Source organism: Amblyraja radiata, chromosome 4, assembly GCF_010909765.2.
Source record: "Amblyraja radiata isolate CabotCenter1 chromosome 4, sAmbRad1.1.pri, whole genome shotgun sequence".
NCBI lineage: Eukaryota > Metazoa > Chordata > Chondrichthyes > Rajiformes > Rajidae > Amblyraja > Amblyraja radiata.
This window is the reverse complement of record NC_045959.1, coordinates 80,667,680-80,687,043: the sequence shown is the minus strand read 5'-3', so window position 1 is coordinate 80,687,043 and position 19,364 is coordinate 80,667,680. Positions and strand designations below refer to the sequence as shown.

The following is a 19,364-nucleotide window of genomic DNA, read 5'->3' as shown; positions in this document are numbered from 1 at the left end:
TGAATGATAATTCAAATAGATTACAGTAAGCCCAAGTGTCCTAATCAAAATCATGCAACTCTGGCAACAATTGCTGACACGTGGACCATTTTACTTTAGGATGCCAATGAATTGAAAGAATAGCATTTTCTTTGAATAATTCCTCAGCTTTAAAAGTTTTAATAATTTAGGTTCCATGTTACTTTTCACCAGAGTTAGTGTGATTTAAAAAAAAAAAAAAACTAAAGATCTGATCTTTATGCAAGAACACATTGAGTATACTGAGAAATCCGAGCAAGGATCACCTGACTTAAAAATATGTTCTGTTTCTCTTTCATCATCGCTACTTAATGGCACCTGGATGATTGCAGCCATCCAAGAAGATACCTCATCACCACCACCTCCTGGTCAATTAAGAATAAGCAGAAAATGTTTATTTCAATTGCTTCACAACGTAATGGCTGTCCAAGTGAAACAAGGATTTTGGCTCTAAGGAATATGTGGTAGATTACCAATGCTTTCATGTACAACCGATGGTGGTGTTGATATATGGTGGTGGCGCTGGGGGCTTTGATAAGTCTGCATCTGGCATGAAAACTTCCTGGATGTTGGTGTCACTGCAGGGGACTGCCTCTCACACATGACAGGTCCTTCTGGCTGATGTGACAAAGTGGAGGGGTCTGGTGTGTTTGTCAGAGAATTTAGGATTCAACTAAATATCTGTAAACTAAACTACTTTGCAAAGGGTCTGGAATTACCTCTAGGCCACAATAGTTTAGTTTAGAGATACAATGCGGAAACAGGCTCTTCGACCCACCGGGTCTGTGCTGACCAGCGATCCTCGTTTATTAACACTATCCTACACACACACACTAGGGACAATTTTTACATTTACCAAGCCAATTAACCTACAAACCTGTACGTCTGGAGTGTGGGAGAAAACCGAACATCTCAGAGAAAACCCACGCAGGTCACGGGGAGAACGTACAAACTCCATACAAAGATGTAAAGATGTCCTTTGGAGGATGTAGAAATAAAGAACTGCATATGGTTAATGCACAAAAGGACTTAGTGCTGGAGTAACTCAGCAGGTTGGAGATGCTGCCTGACCTGCTGAGTTACTCCAGCACTTTGTGTTCTTTGGAGGATATTAGATATTAGGATATTTTATGACATTTATATAAAATGCCTGTTGATGTTATTTTTAAGTTTCCCATTATTAAATGAATTTAAATTGCATATACTACACAATTTGACCTTGTGCCTCTGGATTGTTAGCCCAGGCTTGTAGTGTTTCCAATCTGGTAATTCAAACACTACGTTCACCCTGACATTACAAAAAGATTGATAACTCCTGATGTAAATAAACGTGACAGTACTGATTCCAGCAGGAAATTCCAAGGTTGTCACTGTTTGACGGTAAGTTTCATTCTTTATCTTGTTTTGTGAGAGGTCTTATTACCTTTGTCAAAATCCCAGTTGTCCATCTCTGTCAATCATCAGTGGAAAATGGCGACTTTGCCCTACTTCATTGCCAAAAACAATAATAATGCACCGGCCTTGTTTACTACTGTCGACAGGCTAACAAACCCTCCTGTGTCAGTAGCCCCTGAACTGCTTTCCACAAGGGCCCGTAATGAATTTGCCTCCTTCACCGACAAAATTCAGAAAATTAGGCAAGCAGTCAGTGCCTCCACATCAGGTGCAGGACATGTGTTGTCCATGTGTCCACTTATAATCAATTCAAATACCATGACACAATTTTATGTTATTAACCATAAAACCTTGGAGGACATTATACATTTGAAATCCTCCTCCTGCTGCCTCGATATTCTACCAACAGGCCTTTTCAAAGGTGTATCAAACTGCATGACCTCAGACCTTCTACAGATTGTAAACACGTCCCTTCTCTCAGGTGTCTTCCCACAGGCCCTGAAAACTGCTGTTATCAAGCCTCTCTTAAAAAAGAAAAACTTAGACACTTCACTACTGAACAATTATAGACCAATATCAAACCTCCCATTTCTCAGTAAAATCATTGAAAAAGCTGTTTTTAAGCAGCTGAACAATTTCATGTTAATGAACTGCTGTTTTGATGTCTTCCAGTCAGGATTTAGACCACACCACAGCACCGAGACGGCTCTTGTTAAGGTCTTCAATGACATTCACTTAAACACAGACAATGGCAAAATTTCAGTCTTAGTATTACTAGATCTCAGTGCTGCATTCGACACAGTCGATCACAACATATTACTAGACCGGCTGGAAAACTGGGTGGGACTTTCGGGCACAGCATTAAAATGGTTTGAATCCTACTTGAAGGACAGGGACTACTTTGTGTCTATAGGTAATTACACATCTGAGCGTGCAAAAATTACATGTGGAGTTCCCCAGGGCTCCATTCTGGGGCCTCTTCTGTTTAACATCTACATGCTTTCACTGGCTCAGATCATGAAAAACATCAAAATATGTTACCATAGACGACACACAAATCTACATAACAATATCACCAGGAGACTATAGTCCAATACAAGCACTGAGTAGATGCATTGAGCAAATCAACGATTGGATGAACCAGAATTTTCTTCAATTAAACAAAGAAAAAACTGAAATAATTGTTTTTGGAGCCAAGGAAGAACGATTAAAAGTTAGCACCCAGCTTCAAATGGTAATGCTAAAAACAACAAACCAAGCCAGAAACTTAGGAGTAGTCATGGACTCAGACCTGAACTTCAACAGCCACATAAAAACAGTCATAAAGTCAGCCTACTATCACCTAAAGAATATATCAAGGATTAAAGGACTTATGTCTCAGCAGGATTTGGAAAAACTTGTCCATGCATTTATCTTCAGCAGGCTCGACTACTGTAACAGTGTCTTTACAGGTCTCCCAAAAAAGTCGATCAGACAGCTGCAGTTAATTCAGAACGCTGCTGCTCGAGTCCTCACTAAGACCAAAAAAGTAGATCACATTACTCCAGTTCTGAGGTCTTTACACTGGCTTCCTGTCTTTCAAAGAATTGATTTCAAAATACTACTGTTGGTTTACAAAGCACTGAATGGTTTAGGGCCAAAATACATTTCTGATCTTCTGCTTAGCTACGAACCACCCAGACCTCTCAGATCGTCTGGGACAGGTCTGCTCTGTGTCCCCAGAGTCAGAACTAAACATGGAGAGGCAGCATTTAGTTTTTATGCACCACATATCTGGAACAAACTCCCAGAAAACTGCAGGTCTGCTGCAACTCTCAGCTCTTTTAAATCTAGACTGAAGACTTTTCTGTTTGCCGCTGCCTTTCAGTAAACAATACAATTTATTAATTACCTATATTGCACTGTAACTTCTATTCCTGGTTTTATTCTATTTTAAATATTTTATTTGATTTCTTTTAATTTTGTAATTATTTTATCTGAATAATCTAATAATCGTTTTACATCTAAATGTCATTTCATATGTGTTTCTTTCCAATGCTTATGTTTTATGTAAAGCACTTTGAATTACCTTGTTGTTGAAAGGTGCTATACAAATAAACTTGCCTTGCCTTGCCTTACTTACATTTCACATCCAAGAGAAATTCTGCCCCCTGGCAGCCCATAGTTAAAGCAATGATTTAAATCTCCTCCTTAGTTTGTGCACATAAGGCCTGACATGTCAGATTCTAACAGGACCAATTATTTACATATTTTTATGGATTAAAATGTTGCTTCCTTTTGACCTGAAACAAATGGCATCGATCAGAACCTCTAAACAACTTAAACATATTTTTAGTCCTGCTTGTCTCCTCTTTAATGTGGCTCTGCCCATCTTCAACTTTTACATGTCTTTGTAACCTTGACTATTCAAATGTGCCTTTGAATTGATGGCCTCCCCCCATCCATTATAATGTTGAGGCTATACACTGCTGGCTATGTCCTAACCAGGCCATGTTTGTCCATACCTATTTCTTGGGCAATCCCTTGCAATTGAGTTTGATTTGCTTCTACGAGCTGACTGATGAGGCCAATGTGGAACATGAGACCTTTCCACAGATGAGGTAAGAGGTCCCTGAAGAAAAAGGTAGATTTGTCATTTGTGAACTGGCATGCTCCTTGTTCCACAGGACTTTTGTGTGCTTCGAATGCATTAACTTGATTCACCCATAATCCTTATGGTTACCCACCTTGGCAATCTTCATCATAATATTCTTCCTTTTTTTTTCTGTACATGCATATCATGGCTTCCAATTCCAAGGAATCGAGATCTCAAACTCTTCCCTAAAACTCAACACGTATCTACTTATCTTTGTAGCATATTTTGAGATGCTTTTTAAAAGCTCTTTGTTTGACCAATCTTTTGATCATCTGCCTTCATGTCTCTTGATGTAAAAACAAACAACTGCAGGTGCTGGTTTATACCAAAGATAGACACAAAAAGGATCCTTTTCGTCCCAAGATGCAGCCTGACCCGCTGAGTTAATACAGCGTCTATCTCATGTTTCTTGATGTAATTTGACCAATTTGCCTGTAGTGCGTTTAACAAAGCAAGTTCCATTGATTAAAGTGTTAGTGCTGAAATAAGATTGAAGAATTGTCATAGGTTGCAAACTGGGAAGTGAACAGCACTCTTTTTTAACTAACATTTTCAATAAATTGAAATAATCATTGGAATATTCATGAGGGTTTGGAGGCTCATACAATAGTGGCATTTAAAAGGCTTTTGCGCAGGTATATTGGTATACAGCAAATGGATGGATATGGATTATGTGCAGGCAGATAAGAGTTTCCCATGGCACAAACCTTGTTGGCAGAAGGGCCTGTTCTGTGTTCTATGTTAATTAGTTTATCAGACAGGCTGTTCAGCAGTAATTATTAAATATTAAAAGTGCAATTGCACCACATTCAACCAGGTTTAATGTCTTAAGTAGGTTTTGCAAGGTTATTGTAAAATGCTAATCTGTCAAATCATTGACTCTGTCATGCGGACATAACAATCTGAGTAATGCTGTAAATAGTGAATAACATACAGGTGGAAGCTCTGATTTATTTTAAGGTCATCAGGATTTTTTCTGATACAGTAGATCTTAACAGTGAGGAATTTTGTCAGTGCACAATCCCCCTATATTACAAGCTTTATTTATTAGATACAGTTGAACAATATAAACAATGATTCTATTGTAAACCAAGTTTATTGTTATTTTCCATTAAAAATATTGGAATTAACATGTCAGAACAGGACTATTGGCATTTGATCTCTACACAATTAATATCTTGCATTAAAAATGTCATGCTGTTTATTACTATATTATTAGAACATTTTCCTATAACCAAATATACAGTAGTTTATTGTGAGCACAAGATAGCCCTTAGAACAAGAGGTTTAGTTTAATTTAGCAATACAATAAACCTCACACCAATACAAATATTCTTACACCTAGATTGCAGGCACAACTTCCTACAACATATTTATTTGAGTTTATTTTACCGACTGACTTTTACAGTTAAAGCACTTCTCCTTGCCCAATTTTGACAATGCCTTGCATATCCTGTGGGGAAGAAAAAAACAATTCTGAACTCCATTTTGGTTATTTTGGCAATCTGTGATTTCTGATTACCAACTAACTAATGAACTGTGGAAACAGCTTTATCTTATTCACTATTAAAATCACTCATTATTTTTAGAATTCTATTAACCCTCATCGCTCCCGGATATAAAGAGAACAATCCTAATGTCCCTAGTCTCCGTGTTATTGAAGTCCATCATCCTTGGTTCTTGTTCCATTAAATCTCTCCTGGTTCTTCCCCAAGAATTGACTTAAAATGTGCTGTTCTGGACAGGACCCAAAGTGCAATTTTCAACTGCATTTGGTGAGGAGGTTTGGCAGAGGCAGCTGCAGATGTACATAGGTGTTCCCTTTCACTGATCCAATGACTGTTGGGTTGCCATTGCATGGTAACAAACTGGCATAACAATTAGTGACACTCAGAAAAATAGTATTTCACAAGCTTATAGCATTCATAATAACATATTTAAAACATACTTTGAAACCCTGGCATACTAACCAGCAACTTCCTTATTTTATGTTCATCATGATTTAGTTTTGTGTTCTGTATCTTGTGTATGGCGGTCAATACAGTTTCATAGAAGACTCAAACAAAGCTGCCAGGTCTTCTTCTGTGTGAGGTTTGGGTGACAGTTTTGTTACCCTTTCCTAAAACAGATGAATAGAAAACCTAAATAATTTCAAGGATGTAAAGCCATTTTCGTTTCAGTACAATGTACATATCAATGTAACAGTCAAATAAGATGATAGCAGACAATATTCCAAAGGAATAAAAATCATGGGGGGCAGACTCTCCTTTCTTAGTTTAATGATGACAGAAAAACAATGTCATCCTTGTCTCTCAAAGGCAAACCATGAGCAAAACATTTTCCCCCAGGTAATTCATGCAAGTGTGTAGTAGATTGACTAGTGGGCAGAAAAATGAAAGACAACTCTGCTCAATTGGAAATAGCCGCATTACCTAAGGTATCAGAAATTTCATTTCTATGGTTAGTTATCAATTTGACCCTTTCCTTCAATTCCTTGCCTTCTATATCTATTATTTCCTCAAGATGGCTGATTTGACAGATTTATATAATTACAGCTCATTTGAGCAACTGTCAGAGTAAATAAAACATTCTCGGAGTTGGGATAATTTGAAACTATGAGAAATCGGGGCGGGACGGTGGCGTAACAGTGGAGCTACTGCCTTACAACGCCAAAGAACCAGGTTCAATCCTGACTACAGGTGCTTGTCTGTACGTAGTTTGTACGTTCTACCCGTGACCTGCGTGGGGTTTCTCCGAGATCTTCAGTTTCCTCCCACACTCCAAAGACATACAGGTTTGGAGGTTACTTAGCTTGGTATAAAAATGTAAAAATTGTTCCTAGTGTGTGTAAGGTGGTGTTAAAAACTCCGCTTTCAAAACTGCTGCTGGCACACCAATCTTAAAGAAACCTGGTCTTGATCCCTCCTCTCTCATTAACTACCGCCCAATCTCAAACCTCCCCTTTCTTTCAAAAACCCTGGAGCGTATCGTTGCGTCGCAACCTCATTCCCACCTCCTTGCGTATAACCTACTTGAACCCCTCCAATCTGGATTTCGCCCCCTCCATAGCACAGAAACTGCTCTTCTCAAAGTCCTCAACGACCTCCTCACCTCTGCTGACACTGGTTCCCTCAACATCCTCATCCTCCTCGGCCTGAGCGCAGCCTTCGATACAGTGAACCACAACATCCTGCTCACCAGACTCAAAGACCTCGGCATTGAAGGCTCTGCACTCAGCTGGCTCCGTTCCTACCTTTCCAACAGATCCCACTTCATCTCTCTCCACAACCACACCTCTGCTACAGCCACAGTCACTCAAGGCATTCCCCAAGGCTCCGTACTCGGCCCCCTCCTCTTCATCATCTACATCCTCCTCCTTGGTCAAATACTCCGCCACTTCAACCTGGACTTCCACTGTTACGCCGATGACACTCAGATCTACCTCGGCACCAAATCCCCTCACAACCCCCCCCCCTCTCCCATATCAACTCCTGTTTGTCAGCTATAAAAACCTGGATGCAACATAACTTCCTCAAATTCAACAGCGATAAGACAGAATTCCTCCTCATAGGCTGCAAAGCCACACTCAGCAAAATCAATAACCCCTCTCACCATCGACGGCACCACTGTCTCCCCATCTCCCAAGGCCCGCAACCTTGGCGTGATCTTTGATTCCACCCTCTCCCTTGAGCCTCACATCCGCCATGTCATTGAAACCTCCTTCTTTCATCTCCGCAACATCGCCAAACTCAGACCCTCTCTCACACCTCCCGCTGTTGAAAGACTCATCCATGCCATCTCCTCCCGACTGGACTACTGCAACTCACTTCTCCTTGGCATCAGCTCCACCTACATCAACCGACTCCAACTGGTCCAGAACGCAGCCGCCCGACTCATCACCCACACCAAATCCTAGCATCACATCACTCCAGTCCTCAAACAACTTCACTGGCTTCCCATCTCCCACCGGATCACCTACAAAATCCTGATCCTCACCTACAAAGCCCTCCACCATCTGGCCCCCCCATATCTCACTGACCTCCTCTCCCCCTACCAACCCTCACGGTCCCTCAGATCCACATCAGCCGGTCTCCTCTCCATCCACAAGTCCAACCTCCGCAGTTTTAGGGACAGAGCCTTCTCCAGGGCAGCTCCCAGGCTCTGGAACTCCCTCCCCCAACTGATCCGCAATTCCGTGTCCCTCACCATCTTCCAGTCCCGCCTCAAGACCCATCTCTTCACCTCTGCCTATCCTTAGCCCCACGTCCCCCTCCCTTTTCATCTGTGCATTAATTGCCTCATATTGTGTTTTGAATTGAATTCTGTCTTTACTTTGTGTACTAGTCATGTCTCTACTATTTATTTCATTCCCCTTACATGTTTTTCCTTTATCTGCTAAATTTTTGTAAGGTGTCCTTGAGACTCTTGAAAGGCGCCCATAAATAAAATTTATTATTATTATTATTAATGTGCGGGAATTGCAGGTTGGCATAGACTTGATGGGCCAAACGGCCTGTTCCCACACTGTATCTCTAAACTAAACTAATATTACATTTGCAATTTTCAGGAGATGTAGGCTGGTTCCATCTGTTAGACTAGCCTGAAAAGAGTCTCCCTGTCCTTACATAATCTCCTGTTTGCCAAACATTTTAACTCCTCTTCCCATTCTCATACTGACTTTTCCGTCCTGGACCTCCTTCTGAGTTTGCATGTGACCTCCGCCAGAGTGAGGCCACATCCAAATTGGAGGAACAGCATCTCATATGTTGCTTGGGCAGCTTAAAACCCGGCAGTATGAATATTGATTTATCTAATTTTTAGTATATTTGTTCTGTAACTTTTCTTACCCTTAGTTTTCCTCTCCCCCAACTCTCAGTCTGAAAAAGGGTCTCCACCCAACCGTCACATTTATTTTCTCTACAGATGCTGCCTGACCTGCTGAGTTTTGTGTCTATCTTCCTGTCCTTTGTCTAGGTTTGTTTCTCCAATACAATTTTTTTTTTGATCGCATTGAACGTCACTTCAAGACCAAAGGGGCTGCATCTTTTCAAATCACTACTCAAGGATCTTGATGTGGGATCACTAGTTAAACAGGTTTTCATACAGATGACTGGCACTATAAAGCCCCTGTCCCACTTAGGAAACTTGAACGGAAACCTCTGGAGACTTTACGCCCCTCCCAAGGTTTCCGTGCGGTTCCCAGAGGTTCCTGTCAGTCTCCCTACCTGCTTCCACTACCTGCAACCTCCGGCAACCACCTGCAACCACCGGGAACCGCACGGAAACCTTGGGTGGGGCGCAAAGTCTCCAGAGGTTTCCGTTCAGGTTTCCTAAGTGGGACAGGAGCATTTAACTAGTTTCAGCCCAACTGCGTATCATTTAATATTGCCCACAGAGCTACCCACCACTCAATTTTTCGTACGAGATTCATGATCATTAATTTCCACAGAAATACTCCACCTTTATGTACTTACTTTTTTTCCTTTCATTTTGTAACTAATTGTTTAGTAATTTTAATAAATAATATATTGTAAAATCACTCTTTGCTAGTATCACCGCAGACCTGTGGTAGTGTTCCTTTGACTAAAGCTGGAATATCTTCTTGAGTGTAACCAACTGCACTCAGCCCATCTTCAACATTCAGGTCAAACAGCAAATTCCGAAGTGTATCAGCTAGAACTAATCCTGCATCTTCACATTTCACAGTCCTTATATCAGTTCCTGTAAAACAGGATCAGGAGAAAGTCACATTGATTTCACTGTTCCATTTTCATTTCAGTATTATCTTTGTGATTCCAGTGTATGTCAAATTCATCGAAACCAACAGTAAAAATTACTAATTAATTCAGTGACTATACAATTTACATGAACAATGATGTAAGAGATCATTGAGTCACAAAGGTTTATCTGTATGTGCAGAGAAATGCATTCCTGGTAGCAACTGATAAATCAGGCAGCATCATTTTAACGTCTGTTTTGAGAGTGAGAGAGAGAGAATGAACTATTAAGCCATTTATTTAGGTCAATTTATTCCTTTAGTCGCAGTATGTGGACAAATACAATGATTTTTTTTTTAAATTGTAACTCATTTAATGGTCAGGTAGGTTTGTACTTTTGCTTCATTATTCATAGAATTGTCTTTGAAATTCAATCAATCAGTTTTATTCATCACATACACATATAAGTGCAGTGAAATGAATTAGCCAGCAGCGGTACAATCAAAAAAGAACACACAATTTATACTATTACTAAAAGTCTCATCTTGACCACTTCATGTCTACGTTGTAAATACATTTTAGGAAAAACACTACCTTATATCGCTATGATTTTTTCGCCATCTTACCATCCTCCTCTCCTCCAACTGCCCCAAGGTTTTTTCCGATCGGTGAAATAATAAAAAATGTTGTGGCGGTCCCTGGATATTAGGCCACTCCTTGGGTCATCCCCCTTGGCACTTATGGGACGAGGGACTGCCAACAGACTTCCGGTTTCTGCTCTGGGGTTGGCTGGGAGTTTTTCATCCCTTCGGTGGAACTCGTGGTGAGTGGATGCTCACAACCCTCATTAAAGAACCTTTGAACCTGCCTGGTGTCGAGCCTTTTTCTGACCGCGTCCAGGCCACTACATTAGTGACTTCGACGTTCATCACGCATCGTGATGGACCAGAAAGTGGTACAACCCGGTCCCGCCGACCTCCACGCCATCGCGCTGAAGCTCCCGACTTTGTGGACCCAAGAGCCTGATATCCGGTTCCAGCAGGCAGAGGCACAGTTTGCTCTGCGGGGTGTGACGGTGGATGTAACCAAGTACTATTACATCATCAGCACTCTTGACCAGGCGACTGCGAGGCGAGTCAAACCTTACCTCCGTGCCCCCCCCCCCCCCCCCCCTGGCTGGGGCCATGATGCTCGTCCACCCACGGGAGGATGCCCCGACTGCCCTGACGGTGGACACTTTTGAGGTGGCGGTTAGGCCAGTGCTGGAGCAGCTCGTTGACGGGTGCTGGTGGCCACTCGCCTTCTTCAGCAGGCATCTCAGTGGTGCTCAGCGCCGTTACAGCTCTTTCAACCGTGAGCTCCTCGCCCTGTACCTCGCCATACGCCACTTTCGCTACTTCCTGGAGGGGAGGCCTTTTACTGCCTTCACGGATCACAAGCCACTCACAATCGCATTTGCCAAGCTTTCTGACCCGTGGTCTGCACGGCAGCAGAGGCAGTTGGCGTACGTGTCGGAGTACACCACCTCCATCCGCTTTGTGGAGGGCAAGTACCACAGGGTGGCCGACGCCTTATCGCGACCCACGGTCCACGCCATCCTCCAGGTGGCCGAGGATATTGATTATTCCGCCCTGGCAGCCGCACAGCTGATGGACGAGGAAGTGGCCGCCTATCACATGGCAGTTTCGGGCCTGCAGTTGGAGGACGTTGTCTGTGGTCCTGGGGGCGCAACGCTGCTGTGCGATGTCTCCACTGGCCTTCCGCCACACATCGTCCCCGTCGCCTGGCAGCGCAGGGTGTTTGAGGTGCTCCATGGACTTGTCCATCCCTCCATTCGGGCGACGATGGCCCTTGTAGCCTCCTGCTTCATGTGGCACGGGCTGCGCAAGGAGGTTGGTCATTGGGCGCGCACCTGCATCCCATGCCAGACCGCTAAGGTGCATCGTTACGTGCGTGCGCCATCCCTTGGCAGCGGTTCGACCACATTCACGTGGACATCGTGGGGCCGCTGCCACCGTCCCAGGGCCTAACCCACCTCTTCATCGTGGTGGACTGCTTCACGCGGTGGCCTGAAGCCATTCCACTGGCTGACACCTCGACGGCCACTTGCGCTCAGGCCTTGGTGGCGCACTGGATCGCCCGGTTCGGGGTGCCACTGGACATACCATCCGACCGGGAGCCTCAGTTCATGTCGGAACTGTGGTCGGCCATGACACGCCTCCTGGGGGTTCGCCTACACCACACTGCGGCGTATCATCTGCAGGCGAACGGCCTAGTGGAGCGGTTTCACCACCAACTCAAGGATGCCCTGAAGGCACGGCTCAATGATCCGGACTGGGTGGACGCTCTGCCGTGGGTTTTGCTGGGGATCCGCACCGCACCCAAAGAGGGCTTGGCCTCCTCCTCCGCCGAGTTGGTGTATGGGTTCCCATTGACGGTGCCTGGGGAGTTCATCCTGCCGGCACGGGGCCAGGTGGAGCAGCCTTCGGATGCTCTGCAAGGTGCCCACGCCTCGTCATGGGTCTTTCCGTCCGCACGTTCCCTCTGCTCTGGAGGACTGCCAGTTCATCTTCCTGCGTAACGATGCTCATCGGACACCCCTCCAGCGGCCGTACGAGGGTCTCTTCCGGGTCCTGGAACATGGCTCGTCCACTTTCGTCCTGGACATGGGGAGTCTGCGTGAGACCGCGGCTAGAAGCTTCACAGACCGCGGCTTCAGAATGTTATCGGCCGCGGGCCGGCGGTCGGAGCTCTTCTCCGGCAATTCCTAGCGAGGGGTCCCTGGCTCTGGACACCGCGTCCACGGCTAGAAGGTCCGCAGACCGCGGCTTCTGGCTGTAACAGTCCGCGGGCCAGCGATCGGAGCACTCCCTTCTGGCGACCCCGGCAAGGGCTCGCCCGCTGCACCCGCTGCACCCGCTGCTGAAACTCCAGGCCCGACACCGGGAAAGGCCGCACCAATCCATGGTGTTAGGTCGCGAGGGAGGAGGGATGGAAAAAGTCTCCTCTCCATGGAGGAGGCAACCAAAAGCGGCTCCCCCCTTACACCCCCTCCCCTCACCACCCCCCACACAAGACACACCAAGAGACATTAAAACACACATTTGGACACACTTAAAAAAAGAAAAAAAAAGTAGAAATTATGAACACGCTGCTGGCAGGACAGCCGACTCACAGAACCAAAGGGAAATTAAAGGACTGATCTACAAATTCCGTCTCAATGTTGGGGAACTTGAGGACCTGATCACTTACCCAATATTTCTGCTGCTTCCAAGTGGCGAGTTGGACACATAGAGCCTGTGAAAGCAAAGACTGCCGGAGATGTCAGAACGACGGAAAGGCCGTGTGGCTGCAAAAACAGAGCACTGCACTTATGCGGGAATAGCATTTAAAGCATCTCTCTCAAAATTTAAAAAAATCCTTCTATAAAGCTCCACTAACACCAAGACATTCTCCTTTTTGCCAATACACTCAGCTGACCCATTGCCACTGATGGAAAAAATACATCTATCCATGAATTGAATGGCTGCCTACATATTTAGAGAGACAGCAAGGCTAACAAATCCCACTAACGTGCCACCAATTCTTCACTAAAATCACAAATGATTGTTGAATATATATTGCTGTCGGTTTATTACTGTCACGTACCAAGATACAGCGATAATACTTATTTGCATGTTATATGAAAGTGAGTAGGACTTTAAGAGAATAGTGTATCATTTGGTATGGCTTCAGATACATGCTCATACAGCTACTGCTGTTTGATGGGTGGTCATAAAACCAAAGAGCAATATTGCATGAAAACAGGTCCTTTAGCTCATCTCATTCACGTTGGTCAATATTTCTATCCAAGCAATTTCCACTTGCCTGCACCTGGGCCACATTCCTATCCGTGTAGCTGTTTTTTTTTTTAATACAATAATTGTACCCTCAATCACTTTCTCTGGCAGCTTGTTCCATTCTCTGTGTGAAAATTTCCTCCACATGTCCCTTTTAAAACTTCCCCCTCTCGCCTTATACCTATGACCTCTAGTTTCAGACTCCCCTATCCTGAGGAAAAGACTGGCAATTCATCTTATAAATGCCTGCATGATTTCATAAACCTCCTAAGCTCCTGGGAAAAACGACCCAGCGATGTGCTCCCTTTATAGTAAAAAGCAACAAGTTGGCACACAGTGGCATAGCTACTGCCTCACAGCACCAGAGACCCAGGTTTGCTCCTAATGTCAGCTGTGTGGAGTTTGCACGAACTCACTATGACCACTTGGGTTTCCTCCGGGGGCTCTGATTTCCTAACATTCCAAAGACGTGCGGGTTTGGAGGTTAATTGGTCTCTATGTAGGGAATAGATGCAAAGTGCGATAACAGAACGAGTTTGAATGGGTAATCGATGGTTGGCGTGGACTCAGTGCACTGAAAGGCCTGTTTCCATGCTATATGATACTATCTACTTGCTCTTAGTTCTATTGAGACTGTTCCATGTCAGTGATAGTGTGGGACTTTCTGCTTGAATTCATGTTGGTGTTGGCAGAAATGTATGGAATATTAATAATGTCATTATTTGGTATATGTCTTACACCAGGGAAACATCAGATACGTTGACATGAATAACATAGGTAGATACATGGTCTAATTTCTCATCTAGTATGATTCACCTAGAAGTGATCTCCAGCACAAACAACTTTTGGGTAAACTTGGGGAGGAATTGCCTTGCACCTAAATTGGCTGTCACGTGAAAACATGTACAGTACATACCACCAACGGATGATCCACATTGTAATCTTTGGCTTTAAAGGTTTTCACCATTCCTGCCACTGGATAGGACATTCCATGACTAGGAAAGGAAGATAAAGCATACAGTACAAGTGAGTAACTTTGTCTTCTTGTAATTTGAATTGTGAAATTTCAGAATAATGTAACTGGTCTCGTATCAAAACCAACAATACAATAACTTATGTGTTTTTTTTTTTTAATTGTGAGCATATAGATTGAATATTTGAGAATCTTCATTGATTTGTTATATGGAGTTTGTGTAAAACAAAGCTAAAGTTTGTTTTTAAATAGTAGTGACTGGCTACATTGATAAAAAATAATGGAAAGGATAGATCAGTAGGTGCAGATTTTCCAATTGCTTTGGACAAAATCTCCTTTAGGATAGCTGTAAATTTTTAGATGTTCAAGAGGAAATGTAATTGTCTAGATAGAAAATTGGTTAATGAACCTGTAAGAACGTTGGATGATGAAGGACTGTAAAATGAGTACCTTAGAATTAGTTCTCAGTGAACTTTGAACGCTGAAGAAAGGGAGCATAATCCTAAATCTACTAATTACACTAATGACATCTGCTAATAAACTTTGATGAGAAATGATAGGAAGAAACTGCAGATGCTGGTTTAAACCGATGATAGACATAAAAAGTTGTAGTAACTCAGCGGGACATGCAGGTAACAGAAAGACAGGAGGTAAAAGAAAGATTTATAGTATGGTCCCATTAGTGAAGATTGTGGAACAATTCAGACTCATTGTATTCCAAATTAACATTTCCTTGAACATGGTGTTGTAGGGATGTCATGTTTCTAGATATTAAAACATGTATTTAAAACTTGCTTTCGGGAGGCAGGGCCATATTAGCGCAGACAAAACATTTAGCTAGATTGCCTCAGATATTGGGGGATAGAGAAAAAACAAACACTTGTTGCATATATTGTACCTTCCAGATTTAATCCTGCCAAGTTTTCACTGAGACAATTATAGAAAGGAAATTTACATTATACAGTGCATAAACTCAAGAGGATGCAGCCAGGATTATAGTGATGATGATAGTCTTTGGATTATGGTATTGGAGCTGAGAAAGCTGCGAAGAACTAAGAACTCTACTATGATGAGATTTGAGAGATGAGTGTCTCTGGTTGGGAGTCAAGGACAAATGGATTGCCAATTTAAAGCATGCGAAAGTGATTAGAATATTGTTTTAATGCATGATTTCATATAGTTTGGCATCACCTATTTTGGGCAAAAGTAAGGACTAAATCTATTTATAAGACTCGTAAATCAATTTATTAGCCATAGGATTGCTTACCAAAGATGAACACCAGCATTTCCAAATCCAATCCCAGCAAAAACACTTGCAAGGTGCATGCTGAACCTAGCCTCATGGTCATCAGCATTCCGGACAGCCCTGGCAGTTTTAAAGATAAATTAATTATTAACAGGCATTGTGTAAGTTCTTTTCCAAGTCATTGCTATAGTTAATTCTGTTAAACGATGTCCCAGAGTCAGCTGCCAATTGCAAACCACAGCTGCAAGTTGCTCATGTTTGCCACTGACTTAACTGAGAACTTGCAGACCTAAGGAACTGGAGTAACTCAGCAGGTCAGGCAACATCGTTGGAGAACATGGATAGGCGATGTTTCGGGTCGTGGCCCTTCTTCAGACTAAGAATTTGCCTTTTGTTGATTCCTGCCTAGTGATTTGTCACTGTGAGTTTAATTGTTGAAGCTCTACCAAATAATGTGGTCTTGTGACATGTTTGTAATTCCATCAAATTTGTGGGACCCTGTCCATGAAACTATTGATTAAAACTTTGTCAAATGTTGGAGGTGTCACTTGATAAGATTAAATAGTGGTCGTGGGAGAAAGAGGAAGAAAAGATGAACATAAATTGTTGGCTACTAGTCAAGGGAGGCAACACAGGAGGAGGTTGGTTCCTATCCAGATAACAAATATGTTGTAGCAGGATAATATCCTGGGTTTACTGAAAGGCAATGTAATCTCAGACTGATAAGGGAGGCTGTGCATGAATTGCAGGAAGACTAGCGGTTGAATAATAAAGCAGCATAGTGTTGTCAGTTGCACTAGGTAACAATTTATGCATGTTTTAGTCTCTCACTCTACTTGGAGAGCCAATGAGGCTATCAGTAACGTCAGTCTGAACTGTATGGCTAAAGAAAAATCAGCTCTATCTGTTTCCTCGTGAACAAGAGGACAGCAGACAAACTCATTCCCCCTTCAGCATTTTGTGCTCTACTTCTAAAATCTGGTTTCTTCACTTCAATGAAATGGAGTACAACCCACAGTTGCTACTACATTACTTGTTTAGCACAAGTGACCAAGGATGCATCCACTACTCGATGGAGGTGACAGTCTTGGTTATGATAATGCTCCACAAGCAAAGGAACTGTCCATAAATTCAGATCAGGAATACTCATATAAAGATAACACTTGATACTCATACAAACATAACTTATTTTCTTGAAAAGATTGACAATGTCTTGGTTAAAAAACTTTAACCATGTACACCACAGAAATCAAACTAGAGAATAAATCCTGAAAGGATTACAATGGCAGCATAAACTAAATCGTATTCTGAGATACAATCTACAGCTCCATTAGATATTCATTTTAATTATGATATGCTACAATTTCAAGCTTCAGGTACTCAAGAACTCCGAGTGAGTGAATTGTTCTGGGTTGTTCTGGGTTATTTTTCTACATGGGTTCATGCTGGCGATAGCTAGTTCTGGAATTAATGTGTGAGGTCCTGTTTGCAGATAGTGATTTGCATTGTGAACATGTTATCACATATCCCAATTCTTATTCAGAAAATATGTTCTTATTTAAAATCTTAAACTTAAGCAATTTCTTCCCCAGCAATGAGCCTCCCTGTAGATAAAGCTACATAAATTATTAGACTAAGTGGGACCCGTTGGGTCCCATGTTCACACGTGAGGGCTGGTCCCCCAACGCAATATTCCACCTCTCCACCAATTCCAATATTGGTGGCCAGTGGGTGGAGGGGTTTCTGGAGCACTAGTATGGGTGTTGTGGGCTGAAGGGACTGGTTTCCAGAGGGCTAGTATGGACATTGTGGGCCAAATGGATTCTTGTGGTGGCTGCTCAGTCACTCAAGCCTGATGTGCTGGCAGCTCACTCACGGCTGGTGGGCTAGCAGTTGACTCACGGCTATTCCTTGAAATTCCATTTCAAGCAGGGTGCAAGGCCACCAAATTCAAGTGCAGTTTCTTACCATTCCAAGCAGGATGCAAGGCCACCAAATTCAATTGCAGTTTCATACCACTTCAAGCAGGGTGCAAGGCCACCAAATTCAGGTGCAATTTCCTACCACTACAAGCAGGGTGCAAGGTCACTGAATTCAAGTGCAGTTTCCTACCATTTCAAGCAGGGTGCAAGGCCACCTAATTCAAGTGCAGATTTCGACCACTTCAAGCAGGGTGCAAGGCCACTGCATTCAAGTGCAGTTTCATACCACTTCAAGCAGGATGCAGAGCCACCAAACTCAAGTGCAGTTTCCCACCACTTCAAGCAGGGTGCAGGGCCACCAAACTCAAGTGCAGTTTCCTGCCACTTCAAGTAAGGTACAAGGCCACCAAATTCAAGTGCAATTTCATACCATTTCAAGCAGGGTGCAAGGCCACCAAATTCAAGTGCAGTTTCATGCCACTTCAAGCAGGGTGCAAGGCCACCAAATACTAGTGCTGTTTCATGCCATTTCAAGCAGGGTGCAAGGCCACCAAATTCAAGTGCAGTTTCATGCCACTTCAAGCAGGGTGCAAGGCCACCAAATGCTAGTGCTGTTTCATGCCATTTCAAGCAGGGTGCAAGGCCACCAAATTCAAGTGCAGTTTCATACCACTTCAAGCAGGGTGCAGGGCCACCAAAATCAAGTGCAATTTCATGTCATTTCAAGCAGGGTGCAAGGCCACCAAATTCAAGTGCAGTTTCATACCACTTCAAGCAGGGTGCAAGGTCACCAAATTCAAATGCAGTTTCATATCATTTCAAGCAGGGTGAAACCACCATAAAACCACCATAAAACCACACAAAACACCAAATATGCACCACACTCACAGTTCAGTAGACATTCAGTGTGCTCCGTTGATTCACAGCTCAGACAGAGTCGTGATCTCTCCCTCCCCCATCTTCCAGAGACTGAGCCATACTCACACTTCCGGGTTTTATAATCCCTCTCCCCTCCCACCGGAAGGGGCGTGGCTTTCATGGCATGATTGACAAAAGAGAGATTCTCAACATTTTTTTAAACACTAATAATACTTTTATTTTTCATTGATGGGAAGAATCCTCTGCACCTGATGAGCGGAGGGGGACTGAGTAAGATGGCCAAAAATCACAGCCGTAAGTGGTAGCATTTTATCTAAAATCAATATGCAGTGCAAACAGGAAGTGGTCAAGTTTAGACTTTCAACCATTTGCAGTGCAGCATTTCAAAGCAACCACCACCAACAACCATTTGCAGTGCAGCATTTCAAAGCAACCACCACCAACAACCATTTGCAGTGCAGCATTTCAAAGCAACCACCACCAACAACCATTTGCAGTGCAGCATTTCAAAGCAACCACCACCAACAACCATTTGCATTGCAGTATTTCATAGCAACCACCACCAACAACCATTTGCAGTGCAGTATTTCAAAGCAACCACCACCAAGAACCATTTGCAGTGCAGCATTTCAAAGCAACCACCACCAACAGCCATTTGCAGAGCAGCATTTCAAAGCAACCACCACCAACAACCATTTGCAGTGCAGCATTTCAAAGCAACCACATTTTCATTTTCAAAC

At 43.2% G+C, this 19,364-nt stretch overlaps 1 protein-coding gene across 2 annotated transcripts in view; it reads right to left on the bottom strand.

The window, feature by feature from the left end:
* Window positions 1-4,981: 4,981 nt before the first annotated feature.
* Window positions 4,982-19,364, bottom strand: part of adhfe1 (alcohol dehydrogenase iron containing 1) — a 29,870-nt gene continuing 15,487 nt past the window's right edge. For both annotated transcript variants that reach the window (XM_033019817.1, XM_033019818.1), the window contains exons 10-14: window positions 15,845-15,943; window positions 14,521-14,599; window positions 13,018-13,114; window positions 9,612-9,769; window positions 4,982-6,167 (exon numbers count right to left, since the gene is read on the bottom strand). In XM_033019817.1, the coding sequence (XP_032875708.1) occupies window positions 6,084-6,167; window positions 9,612-9,769; window positions 13,018-13,114; window positions 14,521-14,599; window positions 15,845-15,943 (517 nt within the window). In that variant the 3' untranslated portion in view covers window positions 4,982-6,083. The remainder of the gene's footprint in view (window positions 6,168-9,611; window positions 9,770-13,017; window positions 13,115-14,520; window positions 14,600-15,844; window positions 15,944-19,364) is intronic.